Source organism: Sceloporus occidentalis, unplaced genomic scaffold, assembly GCF_023333645.1.
Source record: "Sceloporus occidentalis isolate IW3139 unplaced genomic scaffold, rSceOcc1.0.p SCAF_66, whole genome shotgun sequence".
NCBI lineage: Eukaryota > Metazoa > Chordata > Lepidosauria > Squamata > Phrynosomatidae > Sceloporus > Sceloporus occidentalis.
In genome coordinates, this window is record NW_028317046.1 from 5,720,089 (window position 1) to 5,743,074 (window position 22,986).

A 22,986-nucleotide genomic window follows, 5' to 3' on the forward strand; every position below is an offset into this window, starting at 1 on the left:
TAGCCTTGGGCTCCTTCCAACCCAGAGCTCAGACAGAGGCCACTCCGGTCAGATGCTGTCAAAAAGATTACAGGGAATTTAAGCCCAGATGCGTTGGTGCAGCCACCGGCCCCCGAGGAATATAATTAGCTGCAAACATTACTCAGTATAGAAAAAAAGGAACTGTATAGAAACCCAGAACCTGCCAGGAGATCGGCTCTGTTTAGCCCGTCTAGTCGCCGTTTCCCCTGCTGTAAAGAATCAAACCTTAATCAGTCGTTGATCTTAAATCCAGGAGCCGTATGTCTATCCCGCGCATGTTTAAATTCCTTTACTGTATTAGCCTCTACCACTTCTGCTGGGAGGTTGTTCCACTTAGCTACCACTCTCTCAGTAAAGTAAAACTTCCTTACATTATATCTTAACTGAACTGTACAAATGGATAATTCAGGGAACATTTATTGTCATTTAAATAAATTTCTGGTGACACCAGGTACTCGTCTCCCAGTGTACTCCTTTCCCTGTGTATCTGAATCCCAACGCATCTCTGGTCCGCTATGGCAAGCCTTGAATATTTTATGTATATTAATACATCGTATCACAAATAGTTTTTGGACAGGGTTGGGACACAATCAGAAAACATGCAGGAGTGACCATGTGAACGTGAGGAGCCGGCCTTCATATGAGCCGCTTATCTTCTTCTTATCTCCATTTTTTTTCATTCTGTTCAGAGTTGATTGAATGTGTTGAGGGGTTTCCCAAATGGCGCTTCTTGTCATTCATTCCCGTCTTTGTTTGTATGTTGATGTCTCTGAGAGTCGGACATGTCTGGATAGGGCCCAGGGGGCTTCGTGGCCAATGCGTTTCTCTCTGCTTGAGAATGCGGAGTCTCCGTCCGCATCTCCAATCGCTTTGTCACATCCCCTCTGTGGCATTTTAATCAGCTTTACTAAAAAGAATATGGAAGGCTACTGGGGACAAGAAGACGGCGGCCATCACATCTGGTACAGATCAGTAGTCGCTGTCACTCATTTTTTAATTCCTGCCACATCCAGGCAGATGGTGGAAAGGCGCCCTTAACCCATTGATGCACAGGGGGCCATTAGATGATTTTTTGACATCGTCCTCATTATTTCATGACTTTTTTCTGACTGGACTGACTGAACCAGATTGTGTTATTTTTGGGGCTTTCTTGAGATTCTTAAATCGGTCCACGAGCATAAGAGTCACGCGAATAAACTAAAGTAAAGCAGGACTGTCAATAAAAATACAGGTAAGGGGTATTATATATATATCCCTAGCACTGTACGCAGGCATTACACTCCCCGAGCCGTGGGACAGCCGCATGCTTTAGAGTTTTGGGTGACAGGCAGACAACGTCCTACGTATCAGATCCACTCGCTGACGTTTTATAGGAAGCGCATTACATAGTAACGCAGTCGATTCGATTGGAGGTGATATCCCTAACCTGCACGGATATTTCTGCTGTTTATCACACACTGTGTGTAAGGTTGAGCTTTCAGTATAACACAGGTCGTTACTTAATATAATTATTATAATATTCCCGGCGCTCGCTGTGTGCATTCAGTCACTGGGATAATCTGCTGTTCCTCTACTCTCCATCGTCATGCGCTTATGGCTCTAAAAAACACAGGTTCCAATACAAATGTACTTTTGAGTAGAAAGAGAGCCAAATCCTGCTTTTCTGTGCTTTTTGTGCATGCAAACTGAGTCGTCAACCAGTTATGATTTCCATTCCCAGTATAAAATAAAACAATAAAGGTTGAAGCTGTTCTCCTAATCTAGACCCAAACGGCCACAAAATAGAAGGGCACCTGTCAAAGCAGACAGAAATTGAGAAAAATGACACAAATTAGAGGTGTCTTAGCATATCCGCCAGAGCCCAGAAGCCTCCAGATCCTGTCACGCCAGCTGACAAGATTAAATCAAGTTGTTGAATTTATTTATATCCTGCATGCGCGAGGTTTCTTTATATCGATAGCGCGATAGGAGGCCTCTTTCCGCGGCATAAATCACAGACCTCGGTCTATAAGGGAAAGTCGGGCTTTGATGTTTTTATATGAAAGACAAATTTACGGCTGAAACCTATTGAGTCCCTCCGCTTCATTTATAGCGGAGTAGTCTCGGCGGTTTGGAGCGTGGGCCGGGTGCCCAAAGTGGATATCCCAAATGGATTTGCTGTTTTTGCAATCAGTAAGAATCCATTAAAATGTCATTTTTAATCCAGAACCCCTAAATTTCTCTCATTTGAGCCGTAGGACCTAAATAGTTTTGATTGAGAATTATATTGCTTTTCTTGTCCAATAACATTTGAGGATCATATTCATTAAAGTTTGTACTTCTTCGAAATAATTGATACATTAAAAATGATGGAAGCGTTTGATATATTGACAAGTAATTTTGTTCCGTAACTTGGGTTAAGGTATTAGCTGAACCTCCCCATGGAGTGGTTGACTAGTCTCTGCTAACCAGATACAGCTTGTTAGTAGCATGCAAAGCGTTTAGCCTCACAAGGCCACAGACACCTGTTTTATTTTTAAACAGATCCGAACATGCAGTCAGGAGCAAGTACGGACCCAGGTACGGACGCATGACACTCCCGTGCCCTTTCATTGACCATTGTTCATTGCGACTCCATCCCGATGCCATGTCCAGATGATGCCTCCACCTGTCTCCCAACACGACCAGAAGACGGGGATTTGCACGTAGACTTCATTCACTTCCCATTACCTATATGGATACGCGCTGTAAAAAAACACTGTGTAAGAGTATGTAATAATGCAGGACAGCTTTTGGATTTGGTATTCCGAAAGACATTTGCCAGCAAGGAGATGTTACTTTGAAGTGCACTTTCCATGTAAAAACCATATGCAGGTTACTTCTGTCTGTCCCTCTTTATTAAGGATCTGTTAGATGTCTGAAAGTAATCAGAGGCTGTGGCAAGGAAGGGGAATATGATGAAATGATGAATGAGGGTAATATAACATGAAGGAGAGAATCAGGTGACATGGATGTGGGAAGCGTAAAGACTTTACAATGTTGATCTTGGTTTCGCTCCAGCCTGGAAACATTGCTGTGGAAGCTGATGGCAACATTGTATACACCACAGATAGTCCAAAGACATATGAGTCAGGGACATGTCAGAACAAAAGAGGTCCCTTCTTCAGGGGCGCCACCTGCAGGATAATCTCACTGTTGCCAAGCAAGTGTACACAGGAGGAAGTGCCGGAGTTATTGCCCCACTAGAGCAGCCCTAAGACAACAAACTGATTTGTTGGGTCCCCCCATCCTCATCTGGGAGTTGGGGGTAGATATTACCTTCTCACCCAATGCTCACATAGTGCAGGCCTAGACAATGCATGCACAAATAATTTGTACGGAGAAGGCCAGCCAACCTCCGTGGGATGTTTGGGGGACAAGCTCCCCACAGCCTGTATGCAGGCCCCCTCCTTAATTTGTGTCCCCCTCTGCGATTTGTATGGTTGGGAGGTGCGCGCATGGAGTCACAGATAAATGGGATGCGCGTCCTGCGCACCTCTGACCTCCAGCACTAAAATTAAATAAGACATATGTCAGTTCTAATGACTCCTTCCCCTAGAATGTTCCAAAAAGCCCAGGGGTGGCCTGGTTTAAAAGTCTCCAGGTATGCTTATTACCATTTATTTTTGACACAATCCCATAGGATTATTTAAATAGAACATGCGCAAAGAAATCTGTTCTCAGCAAAGGCAAAAATCTGTCAGTTCTAGGTCAGCATGATGCTTAGCGGTTGATATTACTCAATGCAGTGCAGGCTTCACCCCCAACACATCTTCCACGGGATATATATATATATATATATATATATATATATATATATACTGTATGTATTATACATATTAAACACTCATTTAGTGGTCTGAAATCTGCTGGGCTTTGCACTTAAAGCTTCTAGAGAATATAATATTTATTTATGTTAACCAAAAACAGATCAGCATCTAGATAAAGGTGTATATTACTGTCCCATATTACCCACCAAACATATACTTAGGGTCCCGTGTTACCCCTGTTCCTCCCATTTGCAGACATTTAGCATGGTTAGCTCAGTACGTATAATGCGCTCACCATGCAGAGCATGCATTAGGAGCACAGAAAGGATCTCGTTAGGTTTTATGCTGCCTGAAGAAACTAGATACCCTATGGAATCGGTTTCCCCATGCATGGCAGTGGCCTCTCAGTGCCTGAATCTGCATGTGTTCTCTACAAATGGGTCCAAGTAGCTGCATGTGTTGCCAAAGTATGTTCAAAGTTATGTCTATTACATGTGGGGGGTTGCATATATGCGCATGTTTTCCATACGTGTTAATTCAGAGGTCTCTGTACCAAGTGCTTCTAGGTCTCTGCAGAGAATTTGCCCTCAATGACAATCTTAGACCTCCCCAACCAGTTCAGGTTCTCAGCATTCGGTGGAAGTGAACTCTTGATCCCAACCACTGATCTCTATGTGGGTTCTAGAGCCAAAACAGAATTTCCTCCTCTTCCACCCCATTTCCTTTTATGGTTATGAAGCGCAATCGTTTACACCTCCGCCACATCATGTCTTGAATAGAAAATTAAAAAGTCACAAGTAATTTATTCATCAGGAAAAATTTGAAGTGGTGAAAACTGTGCCAGACACCGAGACATAAAACAGACGTTGTTTAGTAGCAGTTACAGATATTATAATTTAAACAAAAATAAATTGTAGTGTGCGGAATGCCACATTATTTTCCAGTGATTAGGATTAATTAAAAGGCAACAAAACAGGCTGAGGCTGCGCAGTTTGCAAATGCAATGTTTGTAATTACATTTCACCCGCTCAGATGTCTCTGCAGGGAATCCAGCCACTAAAAGCTTTCAGATCTCACAGGTAAACTAAGGAGTTGATATGGAAGAAACTCTCCAGAATTATATTTAAGGCCAACTGGTGAAAAGATTTAGAAAGCGTATTGGATAACGAATCAATGCTCCGATTGACAGCTAAAAGATGCGTCTGGGCTGATACCCTTAGTTCTGTCGCCTATATGCACCTTTCATTAGTCAACAGATGCTTCTCCACTGTATAGGTGAGCTCAGGACTATTGTGAAGTTTAAATTAATTCACAATTTTGCACAAGTAGGGGCCATAATGCCTTAAAGGTTTGATGACTCTTCTCGGGACCTTTGACCCAAGTCCTGAGACACTCCTGGTGATGTGAATTTGGTTAGTACTGGATTCTGCATGGAATAAACTAGACAGTGGTAACCCAGGGGTGCAGAAAGACATTATTTTCTCCTCCCCAAGCCATATTTATATATTTATCATAACATATTTTACATTTAATGTTATATATTTATTAAAATACTGGTACATATGCTGGCCATTAAAATGACATATGCCCTCTTTTTTCTTAATCCCTTTCCTCTCTTTCCCTCTTGCTTTCTTTCTTTCATCTCCCCCTTTTTCTTTCCACTACCTTTTTCTTTTGTCACACTCTCACTTACTTCTATTTTTTTTATCTCCCCCTTTCACTCTTCTCTATAACTTTCTTCCCTCCCTTCTCCCAATCTATTTCTTCTTTATCTCCGTCTCTTTCACTCACTCCCTCTATTTATTTCTTCCTCTTTCTGTCTCTCCATCTCCTTATTCTTGTTTGGCAGCCAAATTCCCGTGCACTAGGATGCATTTAGCCCTGCTGGTGTAAAAAGGAAATGGCTTAGAGCAGAAGGATGGTCGGATGGAAGGAATTTTGAGGATCAAAGGATAGCAGGAAGGGGAGGCAGTGGTGGGCAGCAGAGGGACAGCGAGGGTAACAGAGGACACTTGTACTTGTGGGAATTCACACACCGAGCAGGACAGGGACCAAAGGGCAGTGTGTGCACTTTGATTGGACCTTACCTTAAGCCCCACCCATCATAACAGACAAGACTATTTGTTTTTTATATATATAACATACAATATTTTGTTTAAAGGTCTGTAAACCTGTTCCAGTAAGAATGTCACAATTGTTTGATATCATCGGGTCCGGTAAATATGTGACCTACACAAGCCTCATCGGATGATGTTTAATGGACTCCCCGCACAGAACCCATTAAATTGCAACAAATGCAGTTTTTGGTCATTTTGGGCCGCTGTGCTATTGAGTGCAAAGATCTAATGTCATGCATTCCGATTACAGCTGGAGCAAACTGTACACCTACAGAGCTAAAAGGCAGGGAGCTGCAACCACAACACTCCTCTAATACGCATTTCGTAGAGCCTTTTCAATGAGGTTGAGAATGTTTATTCTATTAGACAAACTAAAAATTGTTATTTTGCTCTTCTTTGCAACCAAAAGCACTTTAGCATGGTAAGATATTGAATAATGTATGTAGTATATGCTGTGCAGAAAGTGGATCTTGATACTTGTATGTGGATTCCATTCTTTCTCCAGCTGCTTTAACTGGGAAGGTTTGGTGAAATATTGGGGTATCCAGAATTATCCCCCCTGCGTATACCTAAAACAGTGTAGACATGGTAACTCTTTCCTGTAGGAGAGAAACTGTCGATACTAAATGTATATTACAGACACTGCCCCACAGTCCTACAGACCATGCTACTCAAGAACACAACCTGCGCATGTACTTTTTTTTCAGCCTTTGCTACAAAACGCTTATTGTGTAGAAGTTTTAAAAAAAAAATACTTTAACAAAACAATGCAACGGTATTTACTGGGTAAAAGCCCTGAACCCGTGTCTAGAGGCTGCCATGTTGGGAAATAGCGGCCTTTAGGAACACAAGATTCTGCGACTTCATAAACCAACTCAAATTGATGGTGGAGTCTTGCAGGAATCACATAGCCAGACCACAAATATGCCAAAGCCTCACAACCCAGACAGCCACTTAAAAATACTTCAAAATGTTGAAAAACTACAGCATAATATAAATATATGATATACAAACGTAAGCATTTTAACCTAAAACACAGCCATCTCCTTGGTCACTTTATATTCCAGAGGCACAAAATGCTAAAATTGTAGTGTGAAGGTATAATTTCCTTTAATGTTTTTGGTGTGCATGAAATCCCTTTGCTGGGCTCCGTCGGGCTTTTATGTGAGTGGCTAATGCCTCTAGAGTACAATATGAGATTTTGTGTTCCCTGTCGCCCTGCAGAGTCAGTCCCGGTGACTGTGATTATTGGTGTAGCGGTGGGAGCTGGCGTGGCATTCCTTGTTCTCATGGCAACCATTGTTGCATTCTGCTGCGCTCGGAACCAAAGAAGTAAGTGTCACAATGACCCCAGCCAGGGGCTTATGTATCCCAAGCCTGTATTTTACTTAATTAGCATGAAAGGTAATGGCCAGGCAGACCAACTTCCACAAAAGTAAACAACGTTGTGATTGCTCATTAATTTCGCAAAAAAATAAATCCTTCTCTTTGTCACCAATACACCTACCGCCATTTGCTAATAATGCCAATTTTCAAAATAGCGGAAATTGGAATAATTTCACTCTAATGAGAGTGGGTCAGCCTAATATATTTTTTATAAGTAACATGTACAGGAATCAAAGTTTGTATCACAGACAGAAAGGATTAACAAAAAGAATAAAGCACTGAATATGTCAAAATAGCTTTTCCAGTAATCCCACTACTCCATCTGCCATGATTAAACAATTGGAAAAGAAACCTTAATAGTAGCGGAATTATAACTGAGGCAGATAAATAGATTTTTTTTAGGGTTTTATGTTAAATAAAAACTATGTATTATTTAGTCACCGGAATTCTGGAATGCATGCAGTACCCGCCATGGCCTTCCTGTTATTTGGTGGCGCTGTTATGAATCCTGACTGTTTTGCCTGCAACATTTTACTCTATGATACACAGCATCGAACAGCAGCACCATGTAATGGGCAGGTTTGGAGGGGCAAAAAACCCAGTATCAACATTCAAAATCTGGAAGAGCGTATGATATTATTTATCGGTAACAAAGAAACCTAGTTTCTTCTCAAGTAAAAGCTAAAAGTGTGGCACAGTGTGAGCCAATAAACATATGTAAATTTATTACAAAAAAGTTTGTATGTCAAGTTGTATTTTTTTGTTCTGTTTTCAGATTTAAAGGGTGTAGTATCTGCAAAAAACGACATTCGGGTGGAAATTGTACATAAAGAACCATCTACTGGGAGAGAGAATGAGGACCATTCTTCAATCAAACAGCTAATGGTGAGATTCTAGGTCTTGCCTTTTTACGGAGCTGCTGCAGCAGAGGGAGACAATGTGAGCCCTCCTACCAGGGCCAGCTCATGACATCAGCATATGAGCTTGTATGCAAATTAGCCACTGTGTATTGTATTTGCATATGTGGGTGGATGGTATAGTCACAAAAGCAGTGTGGCCAATTCACGTTGAAGCCGTCCTGCTAATGTTTTTTTGGGCACTTAATGCTAACTAAGAGACCGTCGTGCTTCCGAATACAAAATGTAAAAAAGTGAAAACAAATTCTGTGCATTTATATCTTTGGTTTATGTGAAGGAGACAGAACTCAGGGATAAGGGATTTCAGTGCTTTGCGCCATTCTTACATCTCAGCCAAAATGTGATATTGTGTAAAATAATTAGTTGAATTCAATTACAGTTTAAAACACTGATTATCTTTGGAAACAGACAGTTTATGAACAATGAAAAACACGTATTTAAATTGTTGGATGACTCGGTCGCATTTCAGCATTGTGAAGGAAATTATAAGTTATTTGTGTTCCGTTTCTCTAAAGAAATTGCCTCAGAGCAATGTTAATATACAGCTGAAAAAATACAGATTAAGCGCAAGCGGGGGCCCTAGGCCACATTGTCATAAAGGGCCCACTTAATATATTAATGTAGATATTCAGTATATTATTAATGCACCATTGACAAGGTGAAGTTCTGCTTTATCCCGTTCGGTACATGGCAATGCCGCGACGTGCTGCCTATTGGTGTAGCTCATAGGTCTTGATATCCAACAACATTTAGCGCCACCTGCAGGACTGGATGACTGTAAATCAAACTGCTCTATGTATATCATACATTGGATGAAATCCCCAGCGTGGTTCTGGACACACCTGTGCGTTATTAGGAAAACAGAATTTTTAACACTAATGTTGGATGATAGCTGGCCTTCAACAATGAAAAAAACCCACCTAAAATGATCACTTTACGTTTAAAAAAATACCAATATAAATGAGCAATTTAGAAGAAACATGAATTTTGTTACTAAAACAGCGTGGCGTTTTACCAAAGTTCCGTTGTTGATAAACGACTTCCTTTTTAGGGCTGAAATGCAGGAAATTAAAGTCTGGATCATCATCTCCCATTGATCCATTAAATAATACAGAAAGCATTTGTCATATAAGTTACAATGTGACTTCCCATTAAACGCTGGGACGGGGAGCCCTGTAACCACCCGGTCCCTTATCACCGACAGCCTATATCTCAGTGATTGCTGGAACAAAACTAATGTGCTTTTAAGGCTGGGTAAGTGTTACTAAAACCGCCGTAAACGGGGACACAACGAGAAACGATATTCTTACGACTTATTAACTATCGTCCCTTGTCACATAAATTCCGCTCGCAAGGAAATCCAGACTTTTATCTGAGCAAATTTATTTGTTCTTAAAACATATAAATCTGGTGAAAGCACACAGGAGCCCCGATAATCGCCTTCATCTAATAAAATGTATCACTGTTTGTAAAGTTTACGGGGAAGAAATTCTAAAATCAAAATGCAAAAACTGCACCCACAGCCCTGCTAACAGCAAATCACGGTGTAGAAATTACTGAGATCTTTAACAAAACAGGACCCCCCCAAAAAAAGCATTTTTAAAGTATTTTTTTTTTCTAAAATATTTTTTCCTACAGCCATTCCTAGGTACCAATCAGGGGAATTCTTTGAGAGGGGCCCCTAAACAATTTTATAGGTAATATTTTGAGATCACAATAAGTGATAATCCTGAGTCAAAGCCAAGTTCAAAGAGCTTGCACTCCATTTTAGGCATAGAAATGTGTATCAGGCTCCTGTACGGGTGCCCCAAAGCCCCCTAGTGTTAAATAAACCTTTGACCGCTCTTGGCTTTTGCATAGTTGTGATGTCCCATAGAGAGGGGAACGCACGCTGACACTCATTTTCCTCCCGTCCTGTGAGTGTGATGGAGATGCTGCCGGCGCTACATACCGATCATTTACTATTCAGTGCACACGCAGCAAAGTTTGGGCGCCAGGTTCAATTAACGGCATGGAAAGCCTGCCAGAACAAGCCAAAGTCCTCCGGTCACTCGTTTTCAATTAGATACTTATGTTCTGTCTTTAGAAAAAGTTACAAGAACGCCTGAATTTATGTCCTCGCCCAAGAGTATCTGAACGATTTATCCTCCGGCCGAGTTCTGGCACCAGTCCTGCTCCAAGTCTGATCTCCCGGCAACTGCCCCGGCCCATGATCCCAGCGCATGAGATGACTTTGCCTCTTCCAGTAAAGCTGGAGAAGTATATGATCTATAGTTTTAATCACGTTTCCAATCTGTCATAACCATTTGCCGTGACTGTGTCACTGCCAGCACTTGATGGCCAGCATTTTAAATAAGTTTGAGCCGCAGCATGTAATGTGCTGCGTGCGACTGCGATCTGAACACGCAAATCAACAGCGCCTGAAGGTGGAAGATGGATCGGCAGCGGACTTGTCTGCAGAAAACCGGGCGTTGGGTAGGCCCCCACGATTCCTCAATATCTCAGACAAGGGCAAGCAAGCAGCCCACCAGTGGGCACATCAGAACATATACCAAGATTAAAGGGACCCTGTCACCTGTCTTACTTACTTCTTTGACCGCTCAGTTTCCTGGGGTTTCCTTTGGATCTACCTGTTGGCACATTTTGATCCATACATAAAACACGTGCATCCAAGGGAACAAAAGTGTGTTTTTCTGTAAGTTACGTGAAGTGTCTGAGACACGGCACGGGCCACTGATTGCCCCCAATTCCTACTCAGCGACATTACAACGCCCCCGGTGGCTGATGAGCAGAAATTCCCCCTGCAATATTTTCAGTCTGTATCCGGCTCTCTGATTATAGAGCAGCAACAAACACAATTTTACACTCAAGACAAAACATCCTGAATTTTTGTGCGGGGTGTAAATTGCCCTCCTTCTTGAAACATGCACGGATGCGGCGCGGCTCCGATATAAAATTACCTGCCATTGGTTTCCAGGCAACGAGCTCCGTTATCATCCTCTTAACCTCTCGCAGGCAGAGGACAAACCAAAAAATGAAACCCAGGGCCAGGCACAGCGCATGTTTAACATGTTCATTGCCAGGGAGATGTGCAAAGCATTGCTGAACATATTAAACATAAGCACACGCAGCACTAAACGGGTTAAAACAAGTGCATTAGGTTTATCCTCGCAGGGCCACTGTTACTTTCTATCTGATTACGAGGGGGCATTGCGGCCGATTCATATGCATATTTCATGTTCTTTGGACAGGCCGCTTAAAGCCAGCAATCACCCCTCCTGGATTTCTTATAAACCGGATTCCAGTCCCCTGGGTGAAAGCAAAGAAAGTAGCGCTACCCGATCAATAGCAATTATAAGCAACATTTTCCATCCTGTGTTAGTGCATTTTTTATTTTTGTAATGGGTTCAAAAATCATTTTTGTGGCATAAAACGATTCCGTGGAAAAGAGCAAAAAAAACGTAAACAAAGACTAACCTGTTCAGTCAAAAACTGGTTATAGGTAGCTTAGTTAACAGCAGATGTTATTAACATCATGGGGGGGTAGCGATTATCTTCATTTCCTAATCTTTCCGTGAGTTCACACTGTTGATGTTGCTGCTCGGTTTCTGCCGAGTTCAGACGAGACCCTGAATTGTCAAGTTACCAAGTTGAGTGGCGGAATCTCAGGTTGGCCACGTAATGCCCACGTGGTGTCTGTGATCCTACCACGCCAGCCACAACATGAGCCTTGCGAGGCAGCTCCGAAGGCGACTAAAGGTTTAAAACCCCTGATCCCTTGAGCTGATTAATGTCCGTTCTTTCTTGTAGATTGACAGGGGAGAATTCCAGCAAGACTCGGTACTCAAACAGCTGGAGGTCCTGAAAGAGGAGGAGAAGGAGTTCCAAAACTTAAAGGTGAGCAAATACTGGGGGTGATCAACCGATGGGCAGCAAAGAATCCAAAAAGCGCACAATAGATCTCTTTTAAGCATTAAAGTCCAAAACACAAAGGATATAGTTGGTCCCGGAATATTATTAAGATGTAAAACACTTTAAAAGAACCTTGCATTGGCTTTGTTGTTATTATAGAGCAGGGGCCATGTAATCGGCCCACAGAAACAAAAGGCCGTTATCGGTGCATGTTCAGGATCACACCAGCCGTACACATCAGACTAAAGCCTCAGAAAGACAATTAATGTCAGAAAAGGAACAATCTTTTAGTGCCTGAGCGCCGCGGCCCGCGTGTTTTATAAAAGCAATTTACCTGCCTGTTAGATAATACATGTTGCCAGCCTTGACCAGAACACTTTTCCCTGACTCTCTGCAAAGCGGCTGACATAAAGACAGAGTGCGTTTTAACAGTAGTGGCCCCCAGCTGGCCTCCACTTGATAACATCTGCACCAGATCCAGTCCAGCGGTTCTGTATTGCTGCTTAGATCACGTGGCCCCGAGCTTTACTAGAAAATTAAGACAAGATGTTGATAAATCAGACTAGGAGTCCCCTGGACGGGGAGTCGCGAGAATAGACAAAAAAATGGCATGTTAAAGACGCAGGGATATCGCGGGGACCATTAGGTCGTGAGCAAAATCCTGATACGATGACAAATTCTAACGATTCGGATCATGACGTACCATAAAATATATGCATTTTCGAGGGGACTAATGTATAGCTATAGGATATTATTTGAATTATAATTGATAATCACTATGAACGTACAATATCGGAAAAATCAGGAAATGCCTGTTATTTTAATTTGCTATTTTCTTTATTTGTTTTCTGTATCAGGGTAACTACTGAAAATGCAACCATTAACCCCAAAATTAATTGAAATGGCTTAAATGCTTTAATTAAATCTAAGATCAAATTCTCACCCAAGCCAAAAAAAAAAAGTTTTGGTTGTTGTTTGTTCTTTTGTGCAGTAATTTCAACGTTATAACCTTAGGCCAATATTTGTGTTTTCCGCGCCTGTTTAAAATGATACATAGAGAGTCCAATTATTATTATTATTCTAATTATTATTATTACAGCTTCACCGTGAAGTCCCTTTATTACAGACCCCCGTCCACGGAGTGCGATTACTGTGGGGTATCACATTCTAACCCCGTTCCCTTCCTCGCGCAGAAACAATTTCAAACACTTATTAGCCTTTTAAGTCAGATTTATTTACATACAGATGAAGGAATTTGTTTAAAGGATAATTAATCTCCTCTCCTCCAAAAAATGATTTACAGTCATATTTAATCAAAGTGGTTTCCATAGCAACACCAAGAGACTCGCTCTCTCGGGAGTCAGGCCTACACATTCTCATAGAGCCTACTGTATTGTTTGTTATTTTATTTTTATAAGCAGGATTCATATTATACATTTTATGTAAAAGCCACTAAAAAAGGAAAAAAAATATTATTAAAAAAAGCATACCTGTAAGACAGTGTTTTGTTGTGTATCTAATACGACGCTGCATGAAGCCTTAAAAATAATTCAGCTATTTATATTTACAATTGTTTTGGCCTTTTTTGGTTGTTCAATGGGGGGCGGCCATGTTTTTTTACCTCTACCCCATGCAGGATGTGATCCCACGTACGCTGTGTCAACATACAGGAAGTAGTTTATATTGATATCTGACTTCCTGTTTTTGAAAGTTTCCATATATTTTTAAATGGCTAATAGTTTTGGCTTTAAACCTTTTTTCCAATTATATTTGTTTATAGCACAGCTTCTAGAAGTTTCTATTAGCAGAGGTAATATATTATCGTAATTATTTATTTCAAACCTTAATGTTTTGTCTTAAGGATCCAACCAATGGCTACTACAGCGTTAACACGTTCAAGGACCTTCAGTCGACGCCGACAATTTCTCTTTCCAACTGCCAGCCGGATCTTCGAACGGCCAACAAGCAGCGGGTTCCTACCGGCATGTCATTCACCAACATTTACAGCACGCTGAGCGGCCAGAACCGACTGTACGATTACAGCCAGCGCTTCGTCCTGGGGATGGGAAGCAGCTCCATCGAGCTTTGCGAACGCGAGTTCCAGAGAGGGTCCATGAGCGACAGCAGCTCCTTCCTGGACACGCAGTGCGACAGCAGCGTCAGCAGCAGCGGAAAACAAGATGGCTACGTCCAGTTTGACAAATCCAGTAAAGCTTCGGCCTCCTCTTCCCACTACTCCCAGTCCTCGTCTCAGAACTCTGACCCAAGCAGGCCTCTACAGAGGAGAATGCAGACACACGTGTGAAACTGCCCTACACGGGGGCTTTTCTGAAATGTATGGGTGGGCAGGGGAGCAGGTGACATTCAGTAAAGGTTCCAGAGCGAGCACCGCAGACAGCTTGGAACCCAACTGAAGGATACGGTCCTCTCTGGTTGACATATTTATTTAGTTTTATATTTATATGAGAAGGAGAGGATCCTCCTATTGTAAAAAGCACTTTGTTCAATGGAGTTCGACAAGCCATGGTCTCCTTGGTGGGTGGGAACAAAAAAAGTTTATATAAACTATCCCCAAAAATACGTAATTTAAAAAAAAAGCCCCATTTGTGGCCGGAGCTGTGGCCCAGACTTTATTGTCTCAACTAGGAATTTAGCCATTAGCAAGCACAACGTTGGTACCAAGACGCGTCACCGAGAACTCTGGAAAGAGCCTGTTCTAGATCGGAAAATGAGTTTTGTGATCAACTGTGGTTCTGTATTTCCATAAATCCCACCAAAAAAAAAAAACAAGCAAGCATAGGGGTCTTCTCCAGGAGATGAAAAACAAGCCCAAAAAGGGGCACATGAGAGAAAATTCTACACATTGGGTGTCCGTTGAGTGCTGGAGAAATGTATAGATGATTTCCAGAATAATAATGAGAAACCCGTAGAAGGTGCTTAACATGTTTTGTTTTAGAAACTGGGCAGTCAGAAACCCCTCTGCAGGCGCAACAGGACTGGAAAGAGGCAGAAACGTTTGTGTTCGCAATAGTGTTTCAAACCTACGTGCCCTTACTTCAGGAGTCAATATTTCATTTACTGCCCCTCTCAAAGCATCTAGGAGGAACAGACCAATAGATTCAGGATTGGCCGTGTCTGTAACAGGGTCTTTTGGGGGGTATGAGGCAAATGTCAGCTCCCTGTGTATCTCATCCGTCCCATCTTGTTGCCTAACTGAGCCACCAGATGACCTTTTTCATGCCACGTCCATGTTGTTTGGGTTCTCAGCTGTTCTCAGACATAAATGAGGCTTATTTAAATACATTTATATTTATGTAGAATTATTTTATTACTCGTTGGGTTCGTCCTCCGCCTTTTAAATGTTTCTACGTCTTCATGTTAAAATTCAGAGAGTGTGCTAAGGTGACGTTAGTGTGATGAGCGGAAGCCCAAGCAGACGTTTGGGACTTTCATTATTCAAAGGGTAAAAAACCCTGTTTGCACCCTGGTAATAGGTAATAACCATGCAATAGGTCTGCCTCTTGTGCATGAACACCACCTGATTAATGATCGCAGGAAATAAATGCTCTGGAGACGTGGTCCCGACTGCCGGGAAAGAACTGGCCACCGTAGTGGTAACGTGCCCGGCGCCACCAGAACTGTTCACGTCCAAAGAAGCCGAGAGTATGGATGCCTAGTGTGGCCTAATAAGCCGAGGCGGCAATATGGTGACATGGGAGGGCCCTCTCTCCCTCTTGCCCCTCTGACAATCCCTTAAATAGCACAATGACGGATTAAATGCAAAACCTGTTCTGTCTGCGTCTGATTCCTTGTTTTTTGTTTTAAAATACATTTCAGTAAACTTTCTTTGGTGCACAGAAATATTGCAGTAGTCAGGAAGCTGCTGGGTCTTTGTGGATCTCTTAGGCACTTCCAGCCTTTCTACATAAGTAACTCTTTACAGTGAAAAAATATGTTGGGAAAACTCATCAATGTGGATTCTCCTATCATTCAACTTGTAGTGTAATATTACGCGCTTACACCCGGCTCAGTATATCTGAATATCATCGGCTGAACAAGATCTAATGTCTGATGGGTTAAGTACCTACAGAGTTTATGAAAGTTTAACTTTACTGAGAGGGTGGTAGATAAGTGGAACAGCCTCCCACAGAAGTGGAAAAGATTATACAGTGAGGGTATTAAACATGCATGGGATAGACATACGGCTCCTGAATCTAAGATTAAGGTTTGAGTCTTTACAGCAAGAGAAATCGGTGACAATACGGGGGGCGACTGGGGCTGATCTGCTGGCGGGTTCTGTTTCTCCAAAATTCGGAACTGCGAGACAGCTCGGCAGATCTATACCTTAACTGGGTCTAAGGCTACAAGCTACACATTAGAAATTGAGATTTAGTAGGCTTTATAATAACATGAGATGATATTTAATACCCGGCGTATAGTGCGGAGCTGATCTGTGGAAGAATATTGACAGCGTTCATCTTACCAAAACCTACAATAAAGCATTATTAATTTATTTATCTGCTACGGATCACTGAGGCTGACATAACCCCCACGATCTGCCATTTCTGTATCAATTGGATTAATAAATAATATTACGGAATTTCCAACCAGCGCATTGGCTTCTCGTTAGCAGAGATTCTAAATGTTCAGTATCTGTTTCTAAAGTTCTAAAAAGCACTTGATTTCTCCTGTATCCGGGGTAACGGTACAGTCTGTCCCAAGATTAGGCATTCAAAATGATAAATTAGAAAGAAACTGAAAATGAGAAACATAACAACATGATGTCATAGGACGGTCTTCTGCTTCACAAGGGGGGGTGACAACCCCATGGCCCTCATCCTCACTTACAAGAGGACCCTGAGCCTCCGTGATAGGGGTGTTGGGCATCCAGGCCAGGGACAGGAACATAATAAATGACTGTGACACAGTAATAACAGTAACACAGCATGAGGGTGTATTAAAGTGTTGGGGTATCTAAGGTCTTATGTATATAAAAGACATAAAATATTGTGTCAAAATATCCAGTCCTACATATACACCTTAGGAACCCTATAGTCCTTTTATTTCAGACAGTGATATAAACACTCATGTAAGGCAAACAGCACCGAAAGGAGACTGTTTAAATATATATAATTTTAATAAAACACGCTAGAGATACACTACAATTAACATACAATTACCCCTGATTTGTTAAATTAAGTTATTCAATCACCCAGCCAATCATTTTATCCAATGGATCTACAGGCCAACAGAGTTCCTGTTTGTATCTAATCTTACCACAACTAGACTACAATACAAATTAATTGACCAATCCCAGCATATACAGCCAATAATAGGATATTACACATTTTTTATAATATAATTATTGTCTTCATCAGTTACACCTACCCAACAATCCTGCCAAGTGATAACAAGAAGACAGATGTTACAATGCAAGAGGACAAGGCCAATCCTTTTACTTTACCCTTGGTAATCTACAACACATTATTTAAGGTTGTTTATTTGGTAATATATATAGTGAATTGGTATGTATAAAAATAATTAAAAGTATTCTTGACGTCAGTTATATCTCACTCAGACTGCAGATAGAATAAATTAAAATATTTAGAATAAAGGAAACCTTAATACGTTACCAGGAACTCTGTGTCGGTCATAAGCACCTCAACCAGTCATTAATTCTCTGCCTCAAGGGGTGTCCTGTTTCTCACCTCTCTCTCCTTCTCTCTCTTCTCTACCATCTTCTTTTCTCCCTGTTTAACCATCATCTCCCCCTTATCAGTTCTTGCCCCTTGTTTGTACATGGGCATAACTTTGGGTAAAGTCTGGTTTTCATTGGTTATCGCTGTGTTTTACTCAGCAATAATTAATGTGGCCCCTGGGGACCCTAATCAGTAGGTGGCGCTCTTTCGTCAGTGTTATATATTGATCCATTTAATAAAATAATTGACATTAGATTAGAATAAACGGGTGTCTACTACGTGATTATTACTAGGCTCGGTGGATGGATATTTTCTTATTGAGCTAATATGAACCAATGCTAAATGTGTATATATATAAATATATATATATATATATAATCAACAGATAGGATCATCAAATAAGATTGATTTCCAAAATACAGGTCATGTCACTGTCGAAGCACCCCTCGGTATCAGTGCACATGGTCGGAGGTATTATGTATGGAATCTCTATGCATATTATTTTCATCTTGCCGATTCCGTTAATGTTATAATATGTTGAGAGTTCAGACTTTGCTGATATAGCAGACAGTCCTGGTTTCTGCTGGATTTTTTTCTGCATTGTGTGACTTTCTTTGAAACCCCTTGGTTGGAGTTTCTCAGGTTGTGAAGTCCACCTGGAGATCCTATTGTTCATCCACCTGGCTTCTTTTATAAATATATCGGGGTCTTCTATTGCCCCTCTAAGGGCCAACAAACCTTGGTCTATATTGACCCTTGCGTACTGGGATTAAAGCAGTGTTTGGCAATATCCAGGCTTTCTACAGGCCTCCATCGTGTGTTCTCAGTTTAACAAAGTTTATAACGCACCAAATGTCATAACAAAAGAATAAATGGCAGATAAAGTAATGCAGGTAATACAGGGGCTGACCAGACATACCAAACCCCTTCTACCCTGGCCCAGCACCCTCAGCCGTCACCCTAATGGCTGATGAGTACCTGACAGGGCCCTTTGAGGTAATCCACAACATTAAAGCAATGGAGACTGAAAGAAAATATTTAACTGCGATCCACAGAGAAGGCCGTGTAAATCTTTATTAATGTCAGTGACAGACAGGATGGCCGTCGGCGGGACGGGGAGAGGATACTCCTTACCCCTCAGAGGTGTTCGGCTGCGTAGGCCTGAGGGGAGCTCCAGGGTCTGTCAGCCATTTTCTGTGTCTGGATCCTGCTCCCCCAGCTCTGTGTCAGGGTGCAGCTGGCAGCACACAATGGATCCCCACTGGATACACACTGGATTCACACTGGATCATGGATCAGAGGGATGCTGTGGCAGAGAGATGCTGCAGCCTGTCCTTCTTCCTCACACTCTTCTGGAAAATTCCAGCTCAGGGGTCTCCCTATTGGCTTAATTGGTCACATGACCGCCCAACCTAGGAGCAACCCAGACATCTTCCCCTGCCAGTCCCTGCCCTTGGGTTCCCGTCCCAGGGATTTGTGAGGGGCCACACAACTAAATAATGCCATTTCTGGATGAAATAAAACATTAATAACTTTAACATGAGCTTTTGCAGCCCGTGCAGGTGACGGCCCCCAGGGGCCACACTTGTTCTGTTACATTTCAAGCTATCAGATCTGATCCGACTTGGCGCTTGATATTTAAATGCTGGGTCAGCGTCTGCCTCAGCGCTCCGAAGGCGAACAATACGAGGACCTGGAGGTTAAACGGCAGAGAAGTGACACGGAGGAAAGTGTATCTGTCATCGGAGGGAACGCGTCTCACAACAACCCGCCACCAACACGACACGATGTCCGCCCGCGGGAATATAACACGCACACATCTGTGAATCCTCGGCACGGCGGCTGCCACACATCGGGCCGGCTTCACGCAGAGCGATAAAAGTGAAGCCGAAACACTATAACGACTGCTGCACGTTACAAACTGCGGCCCTGCACCGACCCGTGCATGCAGAGGCAGTGTGCATGTGTGCACGGTTAGGTGTGTGTCCAGGTGCACGTGTATGTATGCATGTGCATGATGCATGGGTGCATGGTGTATGTATGTGTGTGCATGGTGCGTGTGTATTTGTGTGTTGGTGTATGCATGCGGTTGCATGGTGTGTGTATGCGTGTGCATGGTGCATGTGTGCATGGTGTATGTGTGTGTGCATGGTGCGTGTGTGCATATGTGCATGGTGTGTGTATGCGTGTGCATGGTGCGTGTGTGCATGGTGCGTGTGTGCATGGTGCGTGTGTGCATGGTGCGTGTGTGCATGGTGCGTGTGTGCATGGTGCGTGTGTCTGTTTTCAAAAAGTTTGAAGCGTGCAATATTTTTTTCCACTTGGAGGAGAATTCATTTCACGCCGCGAGATATCGGAGAGTCAGTCGGGGAGGATAAGTGTTGGAAAATTTCAAGAGCAGCTTTTATTGATCGCTCCGCTGTGAACTCTCCAGATGTACAAGTATCAGCCCAAGACACCGCAGGGGGGGTAATACGGAGCAATCTCGGGGGGCTCCCCCCACCTGGGGGCTCTAAATTAATACGAGCGTCAAGCACACGTTTTACAGCTTTTTCCCCCATTTTTGTGGGACTCGCTCCTCCAGACAACTTTAGGAATATTTTGCTGTTACTTGCAGTTCACGCCCCACGCGGTTACGCTGCGTTACACCGGCTTTGCAAACGTTTCTTTCTGATTACTATTTTTTTACGTGCTATTAACCCTTATGCAGCCACGTAATAGTTATGCGGAAGAATCCATGATTGCTGCCAATAAACCCAAACTTCATGAACACCGAGCGCAACCCACAGAAAACCAGCAGATCCATGACGGGTATTATCGCTGCTTTTACAGAGTCCTTAAATTACAAGCAAATAACCTTGTTGCCACCTAAATGAAATCTCCTAAAGCCCATTAACGGCCCTAGCGAGTCTTGTAACAATGTGTCATTTATTATTATATCTTTTATTTATATTGCGCCATCATTTACAGTCTGAAGATTCAAGGGGTCTGACAAAACTGGAACCGGCGGACTAAGATGAGCCGATTAGGCGAAGAGGGTCCGGTGCGTACATTTATAACCCGGCGGTTGCGCCGATCCGGCCCTTCCGGACCGGTCTGTGGAATCGGGATTGTGCGGGCGGAAACCTGCATTATGCCGACATTATCCCGCGCTCTTTGTGTATAACGAGCAATTTATTGCTACCCTCTCCCTCGCACTGAATTATCATAGAGACCGGGGCTTTTATCATCTGGCCCTTTTTGATGCTGCGGACTGTGACTCTCACTGCACTCAGCCAGATTGTTTCCACACACGCACAATGCACGCGTGTCTGCAGACACAGGATCACTCGCCTCCCCCATGCCTCTCTGCCCACACAGGAATGACACTTTATATTGCACGGAGGCAATTTGGGGCGATTGGTCATTTTCCAGGACTGAATAAAGGGAGGGATGTTTTATGGGGGTTTTTTCTTTTCTTTTTTTTCTTCCCGAACAAAACTGCTTTTACTGTAATTTTTCTTCCCTTAATAACCTTTTTTATTATTAGGTCAATTCCTAAATGTATTTCTCCGCTATAGAGTGCCCCACAGACGTTGTTGCTGTGCCGAGTGCTTTCCCTGCTTTTAATGACGTCATCGCTCCCGATGCTTTGTGTCATAGACCTCTCTACGATTATTTAAGGTGGAATGATTCACTTCCCGGGGAGGGGGTTTATTCCGTCCTGCAGTAAGATATGCGTAAGTAAAACCTGGAGCAATTAAGACGTTTCCCTTCAAATAAAACAAACGCCTCTGAGTTTAATGGATTCCACGGGAAATCTCTGCCTGAAGAACGGGCTTCTGGCGCCACCATCAGGCGATGGCGGGTATAACAGGCGTGGCGGCCGCGCAGTCAGATCCGGTTTCATTCTTTTATCTTTAAACTTCGTTATTTTTCCTAAAAGCTCCTGATAATGATCTGAACGCCACCAGCGATTCTCCGAGAGCCGAGATGACGCGCGTTCCCCACATTTATTAAAATGAGGCAGGCGCATTGATTTGCCGTTCGGTATCCTCTTGTATCACACTTTAAGAGACAAGAAGACATTTTCTTTGTGTTGTGACAAGGAGATCATCAGCTGAAAGGCCCAAAGTATCCGCGCATCATCGCTTTACACGGCTTACGGCGGAAATTATCTCCCGTGGCGACGAGCTAACGATCCACGAGGATACAGAATTATCGAAAATACCAAAATGAATCAGAAACCAACTCGAAAGATAACCCCAGATCCTGCCATTAACGGCAGCCGAACTTTCAGCTTTCTAGATCAGGTTATGTTAAAAAAAAAACCTCAGCCGTAGAAACCGAAACAGTTAAAGTCAAATTGTACACATTTGTTAAAAAAAGCTAAAATATGGTAATTGTGATAATCTGCGAGAGGTCGGGTCAAGGGGGGATTTCCACATTTCGTAGGAATTTTGCAGGAATTAAGCCGCTTGAGTTCTGTCGCCTCCGTTTGTCGGGATGTCACACCCTGGGTTCATTTTAATTACTCGAGGGAGAAGATTAGAGCGTCAGGGATTATACGGGCGCCCGGCCGGCGAGGATGGCTTCCAGCTCTGTGCGAAGAAAGAGAGTCACGCAAAAGATCAGATAATTAAAGAAACCGGGCGACAAAAGCCTTGAAGGTGACTCTCCATGACCTTATAATAATCCTCGCAAAATTTACAGCCTCAACGGAACTTCTGAAGAACTGAACCGTCTCGAGACGTTTATACATCAGCCATTCACGGGAAATCGTTTAACGGTCTCTTTGGGTCGGGCTTTAACTTTAGTTTTTAAACATTTTTTGGAAACATTTCTTTCTGCAGAGAAATCGGATTCCAAATGTATTTTGCTGGCAATAACAGAATCTCTGGAGAGAAACGTTGTTTCGGGACGCGCTCCTCGCGTTGGTGCGTTTATTAACACGTAAGGAAATGCCCCGTTCCAAAGAAATAACCCCGGCCGGCATACGGAGTATTTAAACTTCTTTTATACCGAAAGCTACGAGGACCCTGTCATCCCCCTCATTGGATTTAGGCTGGAAAGACAGCATTTACCCAGAAATTCTCTTTGCTTTTTCCTTTACTTTTGGAAATTAAAGAAATATTCCTTTGCTTCAATTTGTCTTTTTAATCCGACA

General features: G+C 42.7%; 1 protein-coding gene across 1 annotated transcript in view; it reads left to right on the top strand.

The window, feature by feature from the left end:
* LOC149286943 (kin of IRRE-like protein 3) overlaps positions 1 to 14,446 on the top strand; it is a 107,474-nt gene extending 93,028 nt beyond the window's left edge. Inside the window, exons 12-15 of the mRNA XM_089493713.1 lie at positions 7,151 to 7,258; positions 8,088 to 8,197; positions 12,040 to 12,126; positions 14,003 to 14,446. Coding sequence (XP_089349839.1) covers positions 7,151 to 7,258; positions 8,088 to 8,197; positions 12,040 to 12,126; positions 14,003 to 14,446 — 749 coding nt within the window. The remainder of the gene's footprint in view (positions 1 to 7,150; positions 7,259 to 8,087; positions 8,198 to 12,039; positions 12,127 to 14,002) is intronic.
* The last annotated feature ends 8,540 nt before the right edge of the window (positions 14,447 to 22,986 follow it).